The 21,267-nt window shown below is 43.4% G+C and overlaps 3 protein-coding genes across 10 annotated transcripts in view; 2 read left to right on the top strand and 1 right to left on the bottom strand.

The window, feature by feature from the left end:
* FLI1 (Fli-1 proto-oncogene, ETS transcription factor) overlaps positions 1 to 6,905 on the top strand; it is an 89,147-nt gene extending 82,242 nt beyond the window's left edge. For 5 of the 7 annotated variants that reach the window (XM_075173072.1, XM_075173071.1, XM_075173077.1 and 2 more), the window contains 4 exons: positions 601 to 666; positions 1,971 to 2,033; positions 3,301 to 3,348; positions 4,331 to 6,905. In XM_075173072.1, the coding sequence (XP_075029173.1) occupies positions 601 to 666; positions 1,971 to 2,033; positions 3,301 to 3,348; positions 4,331 to 4,860 (707 nt within the window). In that variant the 3' untranslated portion in view covers positions 4,861 to 6,905. The remainder of the gene's footprint in view (positions 1 to 600; positions 667 to 1,970; positions 2,034 to 3,300; positions 3,349 to 4,330) is intronic. The other 2 variants (XM_075173075.1, XM_075173074.1) reach the window with 1 other exon arrangement.
* A 2,006-nt stretch (positions 6,906 to 8,911) lies between these two features.
* Positions 8,912 to 21,267, top strand: part of KCNJ5 (potassium inwardly rectifying channel subfamily J member 5) — a 64,100-nt gene continuing 51,744 nt past the window's right edge. Inside the window, exon 1 of one of the 2 annotated variants that reach the window (XM_075173079.1) lies at positions 8,912 to 10,878. The gene's annotated coding sequence lies outside the window, so the exon portion shown is untranslated. Of the gene's footprint in view, positions 10,879 to 13,240; positions 13,409 to 21,267 lie in introns of those variants that run through there. The other variant, XM_075173078.1, reaches the window with a different exon arrangement.
* On the bottom strand, positions 17,483 to 18,817 carry KCNJ1 (potassium inwardly rectifying channel subfamily J member 1). The gene has a single exon (XM_075173080.1). The coding sequence runs from the start codon at positions 18,596 to 18,598 to the stop codon at positions 17,483 to 17,485; it is 1,116 nt and encodes a 371-aa protein (XP_075029181.1). The 5' UTR covers positions 18,599 to 18,817.

Raw genomic sequence — 21,267 nt, 5'->3', positions numbered from 1 at the left:
AGCTGCAGCGGCTTTCCCAGCGCCGGGAGGAATGTGCAAGTGCCTGGGATGTTTCCGCAGGGAGCTGCGCAGCCCCGCTGCGCTGTGCAGCCCAACGGGGCACGGGGCAGTGCTCGCTCCTTTCCAGCAGCATGGTCAGAGGGGCATTTTGAATTTCACTTGAGAGGATGCTTTTTCCCCTTTTCCCCTTGGCCTCTCTGGGTTTTAAAGTCCCCATTTATTTTCTGTGAAATAACAAAAGGGTTCATCTCATCCTCCTTTTCTGCCCGTGGTCTTCTGTCATCTTGGGATAAGAGAAAGGGGGGTTCCTTTTGGATGGGACGAGTCGCACTCTAAACTCCATTGAGTGCAGTGACCATACTTCATGATCAGAATGCGTCAGGCTCGAGCGTTGCCCAAACAGCTAGTCCCAACCGCTGTAGGCACAGCCTGTTGCCTCTGTGAGAGGGCCAAGGGAGCGCAGGAGATACAGGAGAGGAAAAATAATAGATCTGCCTAATACCAAGCCTGTTGGAACCAAGATACAAAGGTAGATTCTCGCAAGGTTTTTTGGGAAGAGTTGATTTCAACCCCTCTGTGCCTGTTGTCTTTTGTCATTAGATCCCTCCTATGATGCAGTCAGGAGAACAGGATGGGGCAGTAATATGAATTCTGGCCTCCCCAAAAGTAAGTTGTCCCAATGGGAATCACAAATTCTGCAATGGAAGATCAAAATGAGACTGTGGGAGAAGACGGGCATGGCTGGCTTGTATTATGAGCATCAGAAGGGCGGAAGGTTTGGGGATAGCCAGTAAGATAAGAGCTAAAATTATGTAATGAAAAGAAATAGAAATTGACACAAATATTTTTATTATTGAATCATGTATTGAAGATGACAGCACGAACCTCTAATACTTTCAGGATTTGCTTAAGGGGCCAGGAGCAGATCCTCCGTACGTAGACCCCATGTTAACCACCTTCCTGTAGTCCGGTGTAATATTTTAGGGACAGATATAGACAGCTTGGGCAAATTCTGAGAGTTTTTTGCTACTTTTCACAAACTAAGATTCTACACAAAGTCTAGCAGGCAGATAGGGCCCCTACTACAACTGTTCTTGTTTCTCACTGGTTTTATAGTATCCTTGAATTCACAGTACACTCTGGGTGACATCTCATTAGAAATAGCAATTCCCTGTCCCTAAAGGCTGTATTCTAGCTAACATAACCAGCTGATACTGAGCTACGCTCTCCCCTGCTTCCACTGCTGGGGCATATCCCTGTGCAGCAGTGCAAGATGGGCACATTTGACTCTCAACAAAAGACTACCGGGTGCAAATAAATGTGGCAGAACGTGGCTGTCAGATCATACTTCCTTTGCTTTGCAGATTTCTGAGCTATGCGCACTCTAAATGTGAAGACTATTCTTTGAGTTATAATTTTCTGTTATGAGAAATTATATGAAGAGGTGGAACAGATGTTAATGTTGAAGTGATTTATAGAAATGGCTGCGATATTTTCAACAAAATATTTGATTTGATAAACCCAAAAGTTTTTGCATAAAAAGGTTGCTTTAAAAAAGAATTTGTATTTCCAAAAGATATTGAAAAAAGTTCCAATATGGAAGAAGGTCAGAATTCATGCATTTAAAAAAATCCAATTTTCTGTTCAAAACATGGACGTAAACTAGAATGGAAGTTACGTTGCAATAAAAGACAGAAAATCAATAAAGTATCTACATAATATTTTTCCTTGCCTCATCTGCATATGTTCATTTTACAGTGAAATCTTTAATTTCTCGTGAAATCTTTAATTTCTCGTGAAATCTCTTAATTTTATAGTGCAATTTCAAAGATATCAGCTCTTAGGATTAGAAAATTTTTCCCATCCCAGTCACTATTATTCCTGTTCAATGTATCTTGTACTTGCCTTGTTCTCTGTTCATTCCTCCTCTTCTGTTCTAGTACATATAAGATCTTTCTCTGTCTTTACAGGCCCTCCTGTTGCAGGGACGCAAAATGTGAATAAGACAACAGAACAGCAACGGCCCCAGCCAGGTAACGGTTGATTTTGTCCCCACTGCATTTGCTAAGTAATTAGATTGGGTGAATAAATGCGTCAGGCAGCACCAGGGCACAGGACAAACAGGCAGAGCCTTACAGGGAAGTCTCAGAATAATGAGTCAACTGTGACCAAGCAGTGACAGCAATTGTTCCAAACCATTTCTGTTTTACTGCATTGTCCTTCCCCATTCAAAAGAAACATCCTTGTTTCAGCTGAGTCACATGCAGTGCCTAGCATCAGTTGCATCTCCTTTGAAGCATCACGACATGCCCTGTAATAGGTCGTGGAGCAGTTCGGGGCACGGAGCTGTTTATGCTGCAGCAGTGGAGTGTCTGCTCGTTACCTCTTCACCTCTGCTGCAGTGATGTTCAATGGAAGTGTCTCCAAACAGAATCAACAGGGCTTCCCCTGCGTCAAAGAAAACCAAATAAGAAAAGCAAACCCTGTTGGGCAGCAAGCAGTAGTGTTTCCTGCTAGTTTCCCAAGGGGCCTTTGAAAAGCTAAATACCACCTTCTCCGCTTTGCACAGCTGCTTTCTATCCCTTTTTTTTTTTAGGGGGTTGGTTCTTTTGGCATCGATTCAATCCACGAGCAAATGCTATAGATCCAAATCACCAAAACCAGAGAGAAGCAAAGGAGAAGTGTAGAGATTAGGGCTGAGGAGGCCCCACAAAAAGGGAAGGAATTCATTCCTAATGAATGCATTGTGGGGTTTTCAAGAAACACTCAGCCTCATTGGAGCCAGTGACAAAACTCCTATTACTCTCATTTGTCTAATGCTCTGTTTGCTTCAGTAAGGGAGAGTTGGGTGAACATTTCATTGACCTCAGAGGGAAGCAAGCTCAACTGCTAACAAGTGAATTTGAAAATCTCATCTGCTGTCCAGTTCTTTTTATTAGAAGAAATAGATTTGCTCCTGATTTGTTACTGTTCTACTACCCCACTTTTTTTCATCACGTTTCATGTTTTCTAGTTGACACATAAGCCTAAGGTATGTCCAAAGAGACTGTGGACGTTGAAAGTAGGCAAGTCTGAAACCAATGCCAGAAACACTGGATTCTATAAATAATTGGTGGTTGTTTGCTAAAAAAGAAATAAGGAACACATCAGGTCTGTTCCAGGCCCTAGGAGAATAGGCAGTAACAGTAAAGAAAGAAAATGAAAATTTGAACTGGTTTCTAGATTAAACAATAATGAGCTGTTGTTTCTTTTTGATGAAACATTTTTTAAAATAGCTTTTGTTGGGTGGTTTTTTTTTAGATCCCTATCAAATCCTGGGGCCCACTAGTAGCCGTCTTGCCAATCCAGGTGAGTTCATCTTTAAATTTCAGACCACCATTATCAAAGCGGTTAGCTTTCCTTCTGATCTACTGCTCCAGTCTGTACTGGATGAGTAGCTGTTGTCCTCTACCATTGGGGTAGCTGTTGACCTTAGTAGCTGCGCTCTCACAAGGGCTTTTGCAAAAATCCTTACAGAAAAGTGAGGAAAGTGGTGCAACATCATCTTTGTCAGGACAAAATCACCATCCTGAATGTTCTTACCCAAAACCAGTATTCCCTAAGAAGAGTTTTATAGGGGACTTAAATGCTGGTCTCTCAGATTTGCAGTACAGGTTTGTTTTTCACTGTCTGCTATGGATTAGCTGAACGGAAGGCACAAAACATCTCTGAAAGTCACCGCATAGTAACTGTCTGTAGCATGTCATCTGCAGAAAAGAATCCCTGACTTTGGGGAATAAGACATGGAGTAAATCTTGCTTGAACTAAACAAACTTGTATACGTTGAATGCTTGTAAGGAAACATCCTCATAAGGCTCTTTACTATTAGTATAACCACACCCAATAAAACTAGGAGTCATCTAGTCTGGGGAAGAAATAATCTTACGTAACTCAGATCACCAACTGGAAAGAAAACTGTAGGTATCCAAAACCATATCCATGGTAAACAGTAAGCAACTGAGAGTTGAAATATACTGCGTTAACTATTCAGTGAAAAATTTTGCAGAAGAGTGCGCTCGGGAAAAAGCCTGTTTATGAATAGCCTGAAGATTTTAAGGCCAAAGGCGACCATTATGAAATCTAATCTGACCTCAAACTCATGAACAGAACAAAGGGTTGACTAACTTGTTTGCTGGGAACAGTTTATCCATTCCTATGTAAGACTTTCTAAGGTTTGAAGGAGCAGTTCCCAGTAAAGATCGAGATAGTCCTTCTGTTTCCTGCCTTTGTCTTTGCTTTTAAGCAGGAAACACAATGTCATTTCCTTTCCTCTTTGGCTTGCTTCTCGCAGGGAGCGGGCAGATCCAACTGTGGCAGTTCCTCCTTGAGTTGCTGTCGGACAGTTCCAACGCCAGCTGTATCACGTGGGAAGGGACCAATGGGGAATTCAAGATGACGGACCCTGATGAAGTGGCGCGGCGCTGGGGAGAACGCAAAAGCAAGCCCAACATGAATTATGACAAGCTGAGCCGAGCCCTCCGATACTACTACGATAAGAACATTATGACCAAAGTGCATGGCAAAAGGTATGCCTACAAATTTGACTTTCATGGCATTGCCCAGGCTCTTCAGCCTCATCCCACTGAATCGTCAATGTACAAGTATCCATCAGATCTCTCCTACATGCCGTCTTACCATGCCCATCAGCAGAAGGTGAACTTTGTACCCCCGCACCCTTCTTCTATGCCTGTCACATCATCCAGTTTCTTTGGAGCAGCCTCACCTTATTGGACCTCCCCTGCAGGAAGCATTTATCCAAACCCCAATGTCCCTCGCCACCCCAACGCCCACGTATCACCACACTTGGGCAGCTATTACTAGATGCTTTTATCTTCAAGTGGCCTTTATCAGTCTGGTTGGACTTTTTCTTTACTTCTGGGATTTTTATGGTTTTTTGGGGGACCCTTAATGGATAATTGTGGCCTTTCTGGGGAAGAATTAAAACTGGATATTGGTTATTCCTGGATCAAACCTTTTACTTTTGTAACTTTGCCTCTTGTGTCTTGAACTGAGAGATGGATGCTTCTTTGGGCCAGTACTCTGCATTTTCTCTGGTTTTTAACGCTTATGTCCTCTGTAGGAATTGACTATGAAGATTGTTCACCATTACCTGGAATGATTATTAGCTTTTTGATGAGAGAAATTTTTAAGGATTCAAAGGCTTTTGACAAGACATAGATCCAACTGTGGGTCGTAGGAAAAGGTGACTGCATGGGTTTTTTTCTCACTGTGGAGAGGGTAGGCAATTTGACCATTAAGTGGAGGACGTTGGGCTGCAGGGGACCGCAACTGGAATCTTAGCTTTAAGGCAGATGAGGATTTTCACCCAACTGGAAATTAAATATATATATATTCATATATATATATGTACATGTATATTTTAAGAAGTAAAGGGCATTGAAGGAACTTTTCTAGAGTGTACAACTTCATTAAACTGTGTATTAACTCCAGAAACATCAGAAACCAGAACAAAAAGTAACCTAATGTCAAGCACAGACATTCCTTGAAAGCAAAAGTGAAGTAAAATAAATGACAGCAGGCCCCTGAGCTCTGCCAGAGTCTTAGGGATCGCTAAATGCTACCGATTCGCGAACGCTGTGCGTTTGTCAGACCGTCATCCAAAGGGTCAACAAATCAGAAGGCAAATTACTGTATAAATTATGCAGAGTTATTTTTCCCTATATCTCACAGTTTTAAAAGAAAGATTAAATAAAACGAGTTGACCTCGGTCACAAATGCAGGTTTGTTTTTTACTATCAGCTCAGTTGTTTGTGGGTTGTTTTTGTTTTTTTAATGTAATTTGTACATCTTTTCAATCTGTACATTTGGGCTGTAGCTTTGTACTTTTTGCTAAAAAAATTAAAAAATAAGACGTGAGTAATGTATCTGTTGGAGATAGCCTTGGTCCTGCAATTGGATCCATAATTGATCCCCAAAGTAGCCAGAAACCTTCCAGAGTTCCCTGCGTTTGTCTAGAGTAGAGTTTTTTCTTGTATTAGCCTGTCATAGTCATCTGCAAATTAACTCCACTTAGCTAACATGTTTGCATTGAAGCTGATTGAAAACATGCACCAGCATTTTAAAGCAACTATTTAAATATTTTCTGATTATTTTTCACCAAAATCTTGAACTTTGGAAAGATCTTAACCACTTCATAGAGAGAATTATCAAATGCTTCTCATAACATCCTTTCGAAAACTTTCGCTAGGGGTTTTCATTTAAATTTTAAACATTCAAAAATTCTCAGCCATCTCTAATTTTGCACATGTTAATTTGATGATCCACAAATGGTGGTTTGGTGCCATAAACAGAAGGGTAAACCACAAGCATTTGTGTTTTAGAACAGATGTCTATAGGGGGGGTGAGACTTACATGTACAACCTATTAGCTAACTTGTATTAACTGGCAACCAATTAACAGGATCACAAATATCTAGTCTAGACATAACCTCTGGGACTCTGTGTGGGTGCAAGATTTGGTCCATGTGCATCCGATTGCAGGATGAGAGCCTGAAACCAGAACATTATAGTCTGCTCATAACTTTAAACAGAAGCACTGATGCCATTATTTAACAAAACGGAAAAATGAGATCAAGCTAATCAGTCTAGGTCTTAGTGCTTTCGGGATGTTTATAAGTAACATTACTGCAATAATCGCAAAATTTAAGTATGAAGAAATTACCCATGGAAATGGGGCTTTTGCTACTATATATATGCAATGTACTTTTTGGATATTAAAATATATATAATTTTGCAAGTAACCTTGGTGTTTTTTAAAAAATGTATTAAGTGTTACAATGAAACTGTTGTATGAAGAGGATGATGTAAAAAAATGTGACAAAATAAATGGTTTTCTTCTCTAAGGCATCATATTGTCCCACTCTCTCCCTCCCCTCTCATACCTGCAGATAAAGCATGAACTTTGCCTCTAAATTAAATTTAGCTAAAAAGGAAAACAAAGCAGCTCCGTAGTAGTGGCAATCATAATCCTGGTCACTATAAAACAATAACGACCTTACTCCAGAAAATTTGTGTCTCTGGAGCTGGTGTTTATCAGACCTAATTTAGTTATTGAAGTGTCTAAATCGGAAACCTGGGCTCCATCTTTTGTCCATGGAGAGAGAGAGAGAGAGAAAGTGGTAGAGTAGCCAAAGCTCGAGGAGGTGAAGTGTCTCACACGAGGACGGTGGCAGAGCTGGGAGCAGACCTTGCCCGGTGCCCCAGTGATGGGGTCACAGCACCGTGCCGAGTGCCAGGACACGCAGCCTCCCTGCGAGAGCCATAACTGACCTAATAGACATCTCCGTCTGTTTGCTCTTCAGGGTACTCAAGAAGTCATTGACAGAATGTATATGTGCAATGCTGTATGTATTACCAGCCTGCCTGCCTGCTCATGTTTCTCACCTATCCCCAAAGCCCAGGGAAAGCCAGTGCTCCAAAGCATTCCTGAGATGGAGTAAGAGGCTGCAAAAACAAGCACTGCCAAGGAATCTTCTGATTGTGTATAAAGGTCAGGCAAAGGCACTTCCTGTATTTTTGCAGACACACGGTGGTCCTGAGAGATAGCTTGATCTTTCTGCCGATTTGATAAACCCTTAGAAATACATAACTGCACAAGTACACCGTTTCCTTCCTCCACACACAACCTTTTGTTGCTAAGTTTCTAGTACAATAGCTTTCACCGGCTTGATTAGCAAGTCTGGGCTCTGAAAACGAGTGATGTTAGTGTGTTCAACCACCACAGAGCTGTTCCCTTTGTGTATTCAACCATAGTTGCTCAATTTAGTCATAAGGGTGAGTGTTTTGTTGCTTATCTCTATTGTTTTTCACTTTAGCACTATCCAGATTCATTCTGGCTATGCATCATCAATAGAAATATCAAGTATTTTCTTTTAATACGGTGTGCCTGCCCCGTTGCCAGTAATAGGAAAATCTAAAGACTGAGATTGCACAAAAACGTCTAAAGGCAGAATCTGAAGGTTATCAGAGTGCAAAGATGTCTTTGATAGCAAAATTTAGCCAGCAGGATCCTTGGTGAAAAAAAGGCTTTTGAAAACAACCAACGATTTAAGGAGCATCTGTTTCTGGCTGTCCAACTTGCAACCTCTTAAAGGAGCGCAGACTGAGATGGAAGGCGATCAGCAGCATCCACAGCATCCTTTCAGCCTTTTTTCATCCTTCTCTTCAGGGTCCTTGCTGATATTAATCTTTGCTAGTATTTGCTAATATTTAGCTTTAGTCAGAGTTTGCCGCCCACTGCAGGCTGCATTCCCATGGAATAAAGAGATCTTGGAGTAAAGAGATCTCACACCAGTGTGCCAGACAGCTTCAGACTGGTGGGGCACTTCCCAGGCACCTTTTAGCATTTTCGTAAGATCTTAATAGTTTACTTCCCTCAGGTAAAGAACAAGAAGTAACATACAGGTCAGAGTAGCCTATTTGTACCCCCCGATATAAGCCTGACTTTGCCATGTTGGAAGCCCTAGGGGTGATAACAGGGGGATCTGCCCCCCCAACCCAAGTTTCTGGGACACGTTGAGAGAAAATAAACAAGGAATTTGACAGTACTAATGCTATTTTTTGCTTTTCCCAGGAGGACAAGGCAGATGGAATTCAAGTATTTCAGGCTTAAATCAGAAAGTTTACCAAACAGATGGTTGGGATCACATGGTTGTGAGCTGTGAGTCAACAGGGATAGCAGAAAATCTTCTCTGCATCGAAATTCAGAATTCAAACCTCACCAGGAAACCCCGCTCCCATTGAAATCAGTGGTAATTTAGCTATTAATTTCTAGTGATCTAGTATTCACCCAGTATTTCTGTTCTACTCCCCAAGTTCAAACACTGAATGGGACCTAGCTTAAATATGCCAAGGTAGAATTAGCTTTACATTTCACCTTCTATAAATAGATTGTATATTAAGTAGAACTGGTGATGGCTCTGAGCTCCAGCTCCTTTAGCTGGGATCTTTGTGACAGTTTGTTTCTATTTGAGAGGTACCTGCCTCAGTGTCTGCACATCAGAGAAAGGGAGAACAAGAAGGTATTCTTACTGCTGACCTACAGACATCAAGTTTAGAACCTGCTTTCAACTATATTTTGAAGAAGGCTTTTTATCCCCACTAAATCACTTCTTAGAGTCTAGCGCTTAAACACTTGTTAGATGCTCTAAGTTAGGAGATGCCAAATCCTTCTAGTGTCAAGCATCTGAGATTACTCCTATCTATAATCCTCGTATGCCAGGACCCATCCTCTGTATACACGAGTGGCTTACTGCTTTTATATAGCTAAAAATTCTATTTCAACCCCAAGGATGAATTTCCAAACAGCTGTGGATTTCTAACATGCACCTAATTCTATTGCAAGGGAGAGGGAATTCCCCATTCTAAGACATTCCCATTAGTAAGAGAAGGAAGTATTTCTCACAGTACCCTCCAACAAGCGTATTTCAGTCCTAATGAGATGTTGACTATGTGGGAAATTGCCATAACTTCTGTTGGTGCAAATATTTGATGTGAAGCTGGACTTATCCGGTAATATTTCGTGTGCACTCTCACTGTTCACAATGACAGTAAATGACTATGCCTGAAGCTTTGTACTAAAAGCACTGATGAACCCAGCTGCTGTTTCCCACCCCTACTGTCAGAAGAAAAGAGCCATTGGTCTGTAAATTCTGGGTTAAAGGAGCCAGCTTCACTTTATTATACTATTACAATAATAGATTTTTTTACAGGCTGCTTTGCTGTGCTGATACAGTATTTTTAATGACCTCTGTGAAATTAGTGTGTTAGACTTCAGCCCGCTTCCTAACCAAGTAGGTTCTCCCACGCCAGACTGAGTGTGGCTGCATTTGGTGTTAATTAGAGCTGTAGTCTAGAGACACATTGGGGGCTGGGGTTTATAAATTCACTTCAAAGACGCTATTTGTATACTTTTACACAATACCTACCATAACATATATATTATGATTTTCATCTGTAAAAGCAGAACTCGATGCAAATAAAGCTCAGACTTTTCTATCATATTAGAAAAGAATTAAGAGACCTCCAACTAAGGTCATGCGAAGAATGACACATAACACATAATTTAGCTTGTGTGTTATGATTTTTTCACCTACAGAGGTAGAAATCCCTGCACATAAAGCTCAGTTTCTTCTATCATATCAGAAGAGGTGTTGGAGATCCTTGGCAAAATTCAGCTCTTCAGGCTCCAAGAGTAGCAAACAGACCCGATACTAAACCCACAAAAAGAAAGACGAGACAGACAAGCAGCACTGGGGCCACCACAGCAATACCCCCACGAACTCTGCACCTCCGCCGTGGGGAACGAGCTGCCCCTGACGAGGCACTGTGCAGGCAGGTGTGTCAGTGATGGCCAGGGGTGTTTGCAGCTGAGCAGCCACTCAACCAGTATAAATAGCTGCAGCAAACAAGCAGGAAGGTTTTTTTGGGCAGGGGAAGTTTTCTTAGGGGAGGGGACCTAGCTGCTCTTTATGTAGGAGCAGGCAGAAAAGGATGAAGATCTGTATTTCTTATTTTAAGTTGTAGTTGCTAAAGGAGGAGGAATGACACAGGGACTCTGGCAGTTTGATGCACAGCTATTTCAACACAAGAGCTTGCTTCTTCCTTTCCAGGAACTGCTGCAAACTTGTTATTTGCTTTGGCTTTTCGTTAACTTTCTGTCTCCTGGAGCTGTAAAGTCCGATGCTGGATCTACTTCACCTTCCCTGCCGCTGTAAAGCCCTATGCACAAGCCAAAGGAGCCTCCGCCGCTACAGGCCTGTGCTGGCTGGCGAGTCACGCGTGGGGACGAGCAGCCCCTCCAGCCCCTGGGGAGCGCAAGGTTTGTTTTCCAAGTGTCTCCGTGAGGCTGCTGGAGCAGGTTGTGCTGTGAGTGCTGGCAATATGGTACTGCTAATAACCTGAACCCCACCCTTAGGTTTCCTGTCACCCTCAAGACCTGTAGGGCTAATATACCATAGTGTTAAGTTAAATAAGAGGGGTTTGAAACTTTTCTTAAAGCTCCGGTCCTTGAAGCTCAGGGCTGATAGAGAGCTAAACAGCAGCAGCAGTCTAAGCTTCCCAGCCAGCGCGGCTGCAAGCTCTGCAGACGCAGGGGTCTCGGCAGCCCCGACCTTGCTGGGGGGGGAGGGGTTGGGGGGGGATTTGGGGAGCAGCGTGGGGCTGGGGGCCGCGGGAGCAGCGTCCTTCTCCCGGGGTGGGGGGGGGGGGGAAGAGGAGGGAGCGGCGCTCGCTGCGGCCGCCGGGGGGCGCCATGGGGCAGCGGGGCTCCTGCGCGTGGGGCTGGCACGCGGCGGGGGCTGGCGCGCGAGCCGTTAACGGTCGCCTCCCCTCAGAGCGCGGCCAACCGCCCCGCTGAGGCGCCGTCGCCGCCCCCCCCCCCCGCCCCGGTGAGTAGGTACCGCACCCCGAACGGCCCCCGGGCAGCAGGATTTGCTCCCCCCGTCCCCACGCACCGTGAGGGGGTGACTGGTCCCTGCCACCGACCCCGCCCGAGCTTCTCCTCACCCGCCGCGGGGTGAGGGAGCCCTGCCCCGGGCTGTCACCAGCCCCGACGGCTTGTGCACGGCGTGGGGTGCGCTGAATTTGCGGCGGTGAGCCAGGTCTCGGGTGTCTGAAGCTGTGCGTGTGTGCTGGAGGCACTGGTCGGGGGCTCGGGGCAGCTGCGGTGCCGGCAGGGCCGAGTCTGCCTGGGGTTGGGCTGGGGGTCTGCCCTCTGAGTGCTTTGGAGGAGTAGCCCTGCAGGGATTAATGGGCTAAGGGTCCTTTGGTGGTGTTTGCATAGCTGCTGGCACAGGAGCACAAAGGGACGTAATTTGGACTTCTAGATACTGCCAAGTGATATAATGGTTTTACAAACACTGCTACAGTGGCAGTGAATCCTTTGCGTGAGTTTCTGTAGGCTCTGTAATGTACCAGGAACACTTCCAAATCAGAGGGGGGCTTCAGCTGAACAGACACTTTTGGGCACTGTTGCAAAACTAACATAGAGCTAGAACTCAAAGCTTTCCCAAGGTGGCCTGTGTTGTTGCTTTTTTTAACAGCTGGGGAAACTGAGGCTCAAAGCAGGGAGCGGTGACTTGCTTGAAGTTACAGAACAGAATTGCGTATGGAATATAGGTCTCCCCAGACCCAGCCTCGCTGTTACTAACCCACCCCACCTACTGTAGACTCTGTTAAGGGTGCTTTAGATGCCACTGCAGACGTGATGTTTACAGCCCCCAACCCTCCACTTACACATCACCTCTGAATTCATTGCAGTGAATTAAGTCTCCCAACACTTCTCTGAAGTGGCTAAATATATCCAGCTAGCAGAGCTCATGCCAAAAATAAGTCACTAAATGCATTAAACTTTGTGTAATAAAATAAGGAACAGTCCCAATAAATTCTTGCTTTGCGCTTTCAAGATGGCCATAGTTCGCACTGTTAAGTTTGCTGCACTGCCAAGGCGAAGTTTAGGGTTGCTGCCTGTGTGGAGATCGGAGCTGTCTGTGCAGTTGATTTGGAGGTAAGGGGTGCCATCCAGCGGCAGCAAGACAGAAGACACTTAGGGGATCGCTGGGACCCCTCTGGCAGCACCCCTGGTCTCTGTCGTCCCAGCCTGGCTCCGTGGTGGGTTGTCATAGCAGAATAATGCTGTAACTTCGTCTCTGCAGAGCTTGCTTGGGATGCGGTCACCCAGGAGAGCAAGGGCTTCAATACTTTCTGCGCTTAAATTTTGCTAGCAGCATGCAAATTGAGATGCGAAGTGAGATTGTCTAATTTCCAGCCTCCCCTTGCTTGTCCAGCTCCCTGGAGCAGGGGGAATTTATGTCTGTCTTGTGCAGCAGTGAGTTTGTTCAAGTCATAAGCTTCCCCAGGCAGATGCTTCCACCACAGGAATGTCAACTTGGCCTCAGGAAACACACTGTTCTTGCTGCAGCCGTGGAGAGAGGGCGTTAGCCTTCCTCGCTCTTGTTCCTGTGACATTGTCACAGGGTTATATGTGATTTAGGGCCAGTGACGGTGTCATCGCAGAGGTTCCCCAGGCTGCAGCAAGAAGAGAGTTCAGGAACTTGCTCAGCTTCCCCCATCCCTGCTGCGGCAGGGGCTCTGCTCACATTCCTTGCGTTGCGCTGTGGTTTCTCCCTGCTTGTGTGGGGAACAGGAATTGGGCCAGCACCATGACAGTTCAAGGCGGGGGTGCATCGAAGGGGGCAAAATAAAAGGGAAGGGGAAATAAAGGCTCTTCCCAGCTGAATTTGCATGAGTCTAACCACATCAGTTTGCTGCCCGGGGAGAGGAAGGAGAATACGACACCTCAGCTGCTCTTACTTGTGTCGGGGCTTTGCACACTGCTGACTTGTTTATGGGTGAGTAGTTGAGTTTACAAGGAAGCGTGTACACGCAGAAGTTATCCAGGCAGTTGCTGTGAGCTAGTTAGCAGTGGTCTGCCACATTCCAACAATGCAAGTCAGTAGAGTATCTAAACAGTTTGCCAGGGTTTGGGTTTTTTATTATTATTTAGGGGTCTCTTTTCACCAGTTACTACCAAAGAGTGTGTGGAGACAGCTAACTAGCACATGTCAGTTTACTAAAAGCAGTTATTTTAATTCATGGCCCTTTCTCCAGCAGTCAGCAGGATGCCTTATTCGTTTGCCAGCAGGAGGGTAAATCTATTTCAAAATGATTGAAATATTATGCACAGCTTGAATGAATGTTTAAAATAAATACAGTAGAAGAAACATGTTGTTTGTGAAATGAGAAGATAAATTAAGTTTAGTGCAGACACATTATTCCCAAGCCTAGCTGCTTGGCTAACACTTTCACAGCTAAATCCTTTATAAGTGGTCTGATTTTGTCTCCTGAAGAGACAGGACTTTCTCTTCAGTCCTTTGCTTTGTATTGACTAGGCTGTTGGCCTCCATGGCATGTTCCACTTTGTGGAAAGGACTAATTATTGCTGCAACAGTATGGGCAGCCTGCAGGCTGGATGGACAGGGAGAGAGAAGAGAACCATAAGGCTGGAGAAGAATGCTGTGGAGATGTAAAAATGAAACAGTGTCACGGGTAAAGAAACCAGTCTTTTGTTTCCAGTATCGGGTATGTGGTTCCCTCCAGCCACTTGTGCTCAGCGAGATTAAATTTATTTTCATCCTCTTAACTGAACTTTCTTTTAATGGCAGTAGGGGTGACAGCCCCCAAAATAGATTTCCTATGGAGTCTATCCTGAGTGGCACTGTGCGCAGCATGTCTCCCGATAACCCTTTTTCCCTGCCCTGGGCCTTTATCTCTCTGGTGACAAACAGCCCTCTCTGGACAGAAAGAGGAAATTCCACTCATTGTTCTCCTGCTGCTGGGCTCTGACTACAGTGCTCTATCTCCTGCTTGGTGCACCGCTGGCAGGCGCGGACGGGCAGGCGTTTCCTGAAGTGACAATCAGCAGGAGGCTCACGGGAGGAGGGTGTTCATTCCGAGATTCCCGTTTAGGTCCCAGTATGATCCCCCTTTAAGTAAGCTTGATAGCTCAGCCATGGCCCTGTCAACTTTGGATATGTCCCCCTCGTATCTTCTCTGTTCGTGCAGTAGCCAGTCCCCCCTCCGTAATGCTAAAACATGCGAAAGTATACACTCATCCTTCCCTTACTGTAGGCAGCATAGCTAGCTTTTGGGGCAGGCGTAACTGTCAGAATAGAGTGAACAACAGGTAATCATCCTTGCAGTGAGATCAACTATCTTCTGTTTGAGTTGTGGTAGCACTTAATATGTCTAGACATGGAATAACGCCTCCTCACGCTTGTGCATAGAGACATAGGGCAAAAGGTTAAAAAGCTGTGTCGTGAAGAACTTAGAGGTTTAGGATTTTGTGATGGCTTTCCAATGCCTGAACGTGCATTGTTTAGGGACCCCTTAAACTTTGGAGGATGTACACCACCTCTTGGACAGGCACTGGACTAGTATTTGATTATTTTCTTTTTCCCCCTAGCACTAACATCCCAAACCAGCTTTACTTAAAGAAAATAGGAATCTTTCCTGTCTCCTCATTGCATAGCTGGGTTTGACCTTTTAAATGGATTTCCTATTGACTTGCTTTTTTTTCTACAGTGAAGACTATCTTTCTACTTCTACTAAGGGCATCTTGGTGCATCTCTTCTCCCAGGGGTAAGAGCTATAACTTGTAAGCCTTGAGTACTGACACTACTGCTTTCTAGGGAAGTTACACACAGGGCAACTGTACAGGAAGCCATCAAGGAAATGTAGCAGCAACTGTGGAAGCACTGAGCAGCGCAGTAGCCTTTTGGCTCAGACAAGCCTGGGACTCTTGAGACTTCATTTCACTTCCCTGCTCCCCTCTAGAGTTCTGTAGATGGCCACTAATCACTCACTGTTTGTGCTTTGGTGTGCCATTCAGAGTGGAAGATAATAAAACTGTATTTCCAAGCAGGCAATCTGAGATGCACTAATGGTTGGAGGGGCTCAGGTGCTGTGGTGATTGGGACGGTAAAAATATTTTTACAGTTGACAATGTTATCTTGCAAGGTTGCAAAAACAGTACACTTAAAATATTGGGCAATATCTGTGAATTACCTTGAAGGTTTCGGCTGGCAGTTCTAGCATTCCATAGTTCTAGCCTTAGTGCAGCCATTTTTAGTAATTCTGAAGTGTGATGAGAACAGAACTTTTTGTGCTGACCTTTCCATCTAGAAGTGAAGAAGAGTGTAAGAGTGGTGTATTGAAAAGAGGAAAGATTGAGACAGTTGAGAATTGGCTTTTAAAGTGCTTTAGTGACATAATTGTTCATAACATTGTTCTTTGTACAGCGTAAGTACTTTATGTCCTGTGTTACAGATGGCGAATCTGAGATACATACTAAAGTGATTTGTCCGGAACCAACAAGGGAGTTGATACTACACTGGGACTGAGACCTGAACACTCTTGGTTCCCAGAGTTTGATTTCCATACTCGCATTATGCTCATTTGCAAAATAACTTTGTCTTGTCGTCATTTGACCTGCTTAATTCTCTCCTTCTTTTAAAACTGCTCAGTCCAGCAGCTTTTAAAAAGATGCTTCCATTTTACCACAGTGTTGAAAATAGATGAGCTGAGATATATCACTGGGAAGAGTTCCCAAAAAAACTCTTTCTTTGGTCTGCCACTTGAACTCTCAGCAAAAGAACTAGTTGGAGGGGGGGGGAAAGGCTGTGAGGAAGTGGAAATTCACCAAAAAGTTATTGACACTTCTTGTTGCATTTGAAACTTAAATGTCAAAAATCATACCCGGAAAATGTTCACCACTACTTCGCTACCAGTGAGCAGAACTTGTTTCCTGTAGGGATGCATATTTTGCTGTGGTGAGATGAACGGTTTGGAACTAAATCTGAAGCCCACTGTTGGTGGGAGGCTCCTATGCCGTGTTTTTGTTTTAGCAAGACCTTCATGCTTCAAAGGAAAAGATAATCTGTGTTTGCATTCTGGATTTTTTTGAAGGATACATCTAGAGCTGGGAATTTCCCCTCTTCTCCCAGTGGATTCCTTTCTGCCAGGTGTGAAGCAATCAATGTGTTCTTCATCACCCCACTGTGGCTCACCTTCTTTCTGGATAGTTGTCTTCAGATGTTTCCTAATTTCACAGTTAGCTGGCTCCTGGGGAAGTGGAGAGAAGAGTATCTGAAGGGTGAGACAGTTAGGAATAAGCTGCAAAATTCCTCTTCTCCCATAGTGGGACTCTGCTTCTGCTTCTTTTTTCACTTTTCCTTTCAACTTGGCTATTTTTCCCTGAAAGGAATCAAAGGCTTTCACAGAAGAGAAGTTATATTTTACAGAGTTCTAGATGCAGCAGGATGGCCCAAGCTTTGTCTTTTCTAGCTTCCTAAGCATGGACCATCCTTTAATGCTCCATTTCTGTAGATGTACCAGCCTCAAAGAAAGACGGAATTGTTTCAAAATGTTCAAAAATGCTCAAGTATTCCAGAGCCAGTCTCCTTTCACAGAGGACTTTGGCAACCCGAAACATACATTTATTGAGGTTTTGGCTCCTAAGTCCCTTAGGTTTCTTTAGCTTTGCCTTCCGTCTCCCCTTTTTATGTTCTCATTCCAACAGCTGTGTATCTTTAACATGTCCTAAAGTTTCTCTCTGTCTTTTCAGGCTTTTTAAGACTTGCATGCCTCTGGGAACTTAAGTGAGTTGGACATTCCAACATAGCAGCTTCATAAAATGTCCCATAGGTATAAAAATATAAATTCTATGAAATATATATATATAGTGTAGTTAAATAGTATTCTGGAGATCACTGGTATTCTGCTCCTCTTTGATTTGAGGCTTTTGAGAAGATAAATGCTGTTTTAGAGTAAAAACAAACCTGTGTTTCTTTTGTTTTACTAAGTTATTAATCCTCTCAAGATTGAATTCATTATGAAAAAAGATACAGTCCCATGAATATCTGGAACTACATTTTTGTGTCACTGGTTTCACTAACTTCTGACAAGACAAAACCAGGATTGTCATAACCTTTCTTCTCCTTGGCTTTAGCTTCTTTCTCATTGTAGAGACAGAAGGCACAGTGAGGAGTCTCCACAGCCACTGTCTTGCTGAAGTTCTGGAAGTCTACTCTGTATTTCCCTTCTTTGGTCTTGGACACAATGGGAGCGAAGCGATAACCCCAGAGCACCTCTTCTGGGATGTAGGATGTCCTCACTTGACAGGTAGCGCTAGTGGCTTCGACAGTGCCGTCTAAAAACACCACCAATTCAAAATCTTGCTGCAGAATAGTTTCTGCTGCCATGTGGAAGAATGGGCTGTTCTTATCTATGATATGATAAATAGTTAATGGGGAAATGAAGAAAAGATTCTCATTGCCAGCATCAACTACAAATTCTATGTTGACCTGGTCCAAAATGATTGTTTCTCCTTCTGGGGTGATGGTGGTCTTCAGAAGCTTTCCGTAGATATGACTCCCAATCAGCAGACTCTTCCTGAGGTTTGCCACCCGAATAAGGAGGCAGAGCTTCCCACCACGTTTGCTGATGACAGCATTCTTGCTGAAGGTGATGGTCTTAGCCCGGTTTTTGGACCTTGATATCTTGGCCAAGATGGCACCACACATAAAAGAATTGATTATTACCCCCAAGATAGACTGGAAGATGAGCAGGAAAATAGCAGTGGCACATTGTTCTGTGACACATCTGAAACCATAACCGATGGTTACCTGGGTTTCCAAGGAGAATAGGAAAGCTGAAGTCAGGCCATTGATATTCTCAACACAGGGGGTGTGATTTATGGACGGATTGAATTCTGGAAGATCTTTGTGTATGTATGCCACGACATACCAGAGGAGACCAAATAGAAACCAGCTGCCTAAGAATGCTGAAATGAAGATAGTCATTTTGTATCTCCATCTGAGATCCAGGATAGTTGTCCATATATCAATCAAAAAGACAAACCTTGACTGTTCTACATTGCCAAACTCTATGTTACACCTTCCATCTTTAGAGACAAGCCTTGCCCTTCGCCGGCTACGTTCTCTGATGTGGCTGGTAAAGCGTTTCCGGAGGTAGTCGAACATTCCCTCTGCTGATAGTGTTCTGGAGAGTAAGAAATAATAAACATTATGGGTGATGCAGGTTTTGTTTATACCTGCAGGCGAGAAGTAAATTCTGATGAAGTCTCAAGACACTTGTTTAGGAAAAAGTTATATAATTTGCATATTTTCCCTCAGCTGATGGGGAAAAGTTCCAGTAAGTATATGAGGAAACTAACAGATTCTTGCCTAAGGAGCATTCCAGTAAAAAAAAAAAAAAATCATTTTGGCTTGCTCAGTAAGCTTCGAATCAGTCAACTGTTAATATTGTCCTCTGCTTAGCTGAATAAGTGGAGGCGTAGAGAAGCAGATAACTTCACTGTGGACGTACGTTGGGAGAACTGGTGAAGAGTGGCTGGGTTTTGAGGAGGTCTTTCTGCCGTTTAGATGATGAAGTGGAGCCTGTCTATGCAAATGTGCGTGTGCGTACATTGGCATTAGGAGACCCTGGATGTGATGTGGATAGCGAATTTAGGCAGAAATGAGAGTAGATGCAGAAGGCATAATTAAGCCAGACATGCAGTTATTTTTAGCATAGTTATAGATTGGGTTTGAGAGTGTGAATTTCAAACTCTGGAATCTCAAATAGGACTTTTGGGTGAGAATAAAAGAGAAGATTAAATTGCAGCAGCAGGAGAATTAGATGTTTACTTACCACAAAGGTAATGCTAAGACTAAAGAATCAGAATCTGAAATCCCTTCTTAAAGTGTAGCTCTGTGTCCCTGTTAATTTTGTCCTTTATGATTGGCCATGTTAACAAGAGGCCCAGGGAATAAAAGTCATTGATGGAGAAAATACTACAGATGTGTTCAGACTGGAATTTGGCTCAACCTACATTTGGAAAATTCCCAGTCTTGGAGTTATTCAGACATGCAGGCATGGGGAGGGATTGATCCACTGTAGAGTTGGAGATTGCCTGCTGTGTTCATAGACAGATCTAGGGTCCAATTTTGACCCAAAACTTAGGAATGTTCTTAGAAGAAATAATTGATTTCAGAGTTGATCACCCTTCACGCATAAAATGTGTTTCCTTGCCAGAGAGGATGTGTTTGATTAGTGCACAGTGCTGACCCACCCTGAAAGCGTACCCTTGTGTGCCTATTTGTTTAGCCTTTGTTAAACAGAATTCTTCTCATGTAGCTCAATTTAATTGTGTACTGTAATCATATTTCTTGGGGGCAAAATGCTTCAGCTTAAAAACAACTGAAATAAATTAAGAACTTGAGGGGAAAATATTCTCACTGGTGACTCACGCAAAGGATGTTCAGAGTTTCCTGTCTCTTAAGATCATAGTGTCCCCAGCCACACAGAGACCTGAATGTAGCAGGTCTGCAGCTGCTACATGGATGATGTTTTCTTTAGAAGGACCTGGACTTGAAGAGTGCATCTCAGATCAGGAGATGCTGGGGGCTTCGTAATTGTTTGCTACTGTTACTTTACTGCCGCATTACCCTTCCCCATAGAGGATGACACTAAAACAACCCTTAGGAGTGATTTTTTTTTTAGACGCAAGCTAAACACTTACCTGAAACCCTGCATCGTTTCACTGTCCCACTCAGGCTTCCTTTTTGGCTAGGAGCAAAATGCTTGGGCTCAAATTGTGGTCAAATGGCCTACCCAAATTTTGCTTGATTTCAGGGGGGTAATAATGTGCTTAAATATCTCTGGCAAGAGTTGTTTAGCTCCCTTAAGCCCTAATTTCATATACCCAAAATGGGGATAATCCATAAGCATGTAGTGGATTAGATATACTGATGTGAGTTATTTAGGGTGAAATTTGTCTCATTTAACTTCAGCCATTTAAAAGGGAGATAATTGCCTATGCCAGTTGTACAGCTGACTCCTAATAGACAGTAAAGGAAGCATATGCACCCTCTGAGGGGCCACTTGTCTTGTCACCACAATTGTTTTATGAAGGAACGAACAGCTCTTTGGCAAAGTTTTTCTTTCGTTTACTCTGTAGGCATCCAGATTAACTTAGAGAAGCTGCCTAATGTTTTAGTTGGCTAAAACAGAAATCCTTCCATTAGACGTAGTTACGGGGGCCAGAGAAAACCTTTAGATATGATAATCAGTAGCAAAGGCAAAATATTAAATTATCAATGATGGAGTCAAAATACAAATTGATTTTGTAAAGCCAGAGGTAAAATCTATGATTTGATGTCCTTGTTTGTATCAACAGCCCTGAGAATGAATTTGTTTCTATGTCTTGTACAGTTGCCTTCTTTCTGCATTTAGGCTGAAATCACCTTTCTCCTCTGCTCATTAAAATTAGGATGAAAAAAATGAAGGTCACTTTTGTTGTAATGTAGCCTTTCACTGTTTTAAACTTTTGCTGTTGAATTTATTGGTTGCAAATGTAGCTGACAAAGGTTAAACTTTAAGCACGTATCCAAGGAAGGGGGGAATGAGGTCACTTTCTAAACAATCCTCAAGTTTTATTTTCCTGATGCACTTTTAATATGTTCATGTTAATGCACAGTTTGAGCAAAAAGAAAATATTCCTGTGCAACACACTATTCCAAGAAGTTTTCCAGTTTCTAACTTTTAACACCCCTATTTCTTGTGCAAAAACGTGCAGCTTCAGCTGTCATTGGCATTCATTGTTTCCTTTTCTGCAATAACATGAACATTGACTGTTGTTACCAGAATA

This window comes from Calonectris borealis, chromosome 24 (genome assembly GCF_964195595.1).
Source record: "Calonectris borealis chromosome 24, bCalBor7.hap1.2, whole genome shotgun sequence".
Lineage (NCBI taxonomy): Eukaryota > Metazoa > Chordata > Aves > Procellariiformes > Procellariidae > Calonectris > Calonectris borealis.
The sequence above is the reverse complement of the archived record's forward strand: the minus strand, read 5'-3'. Positions and strand labels throughout refer to the sequence as shown.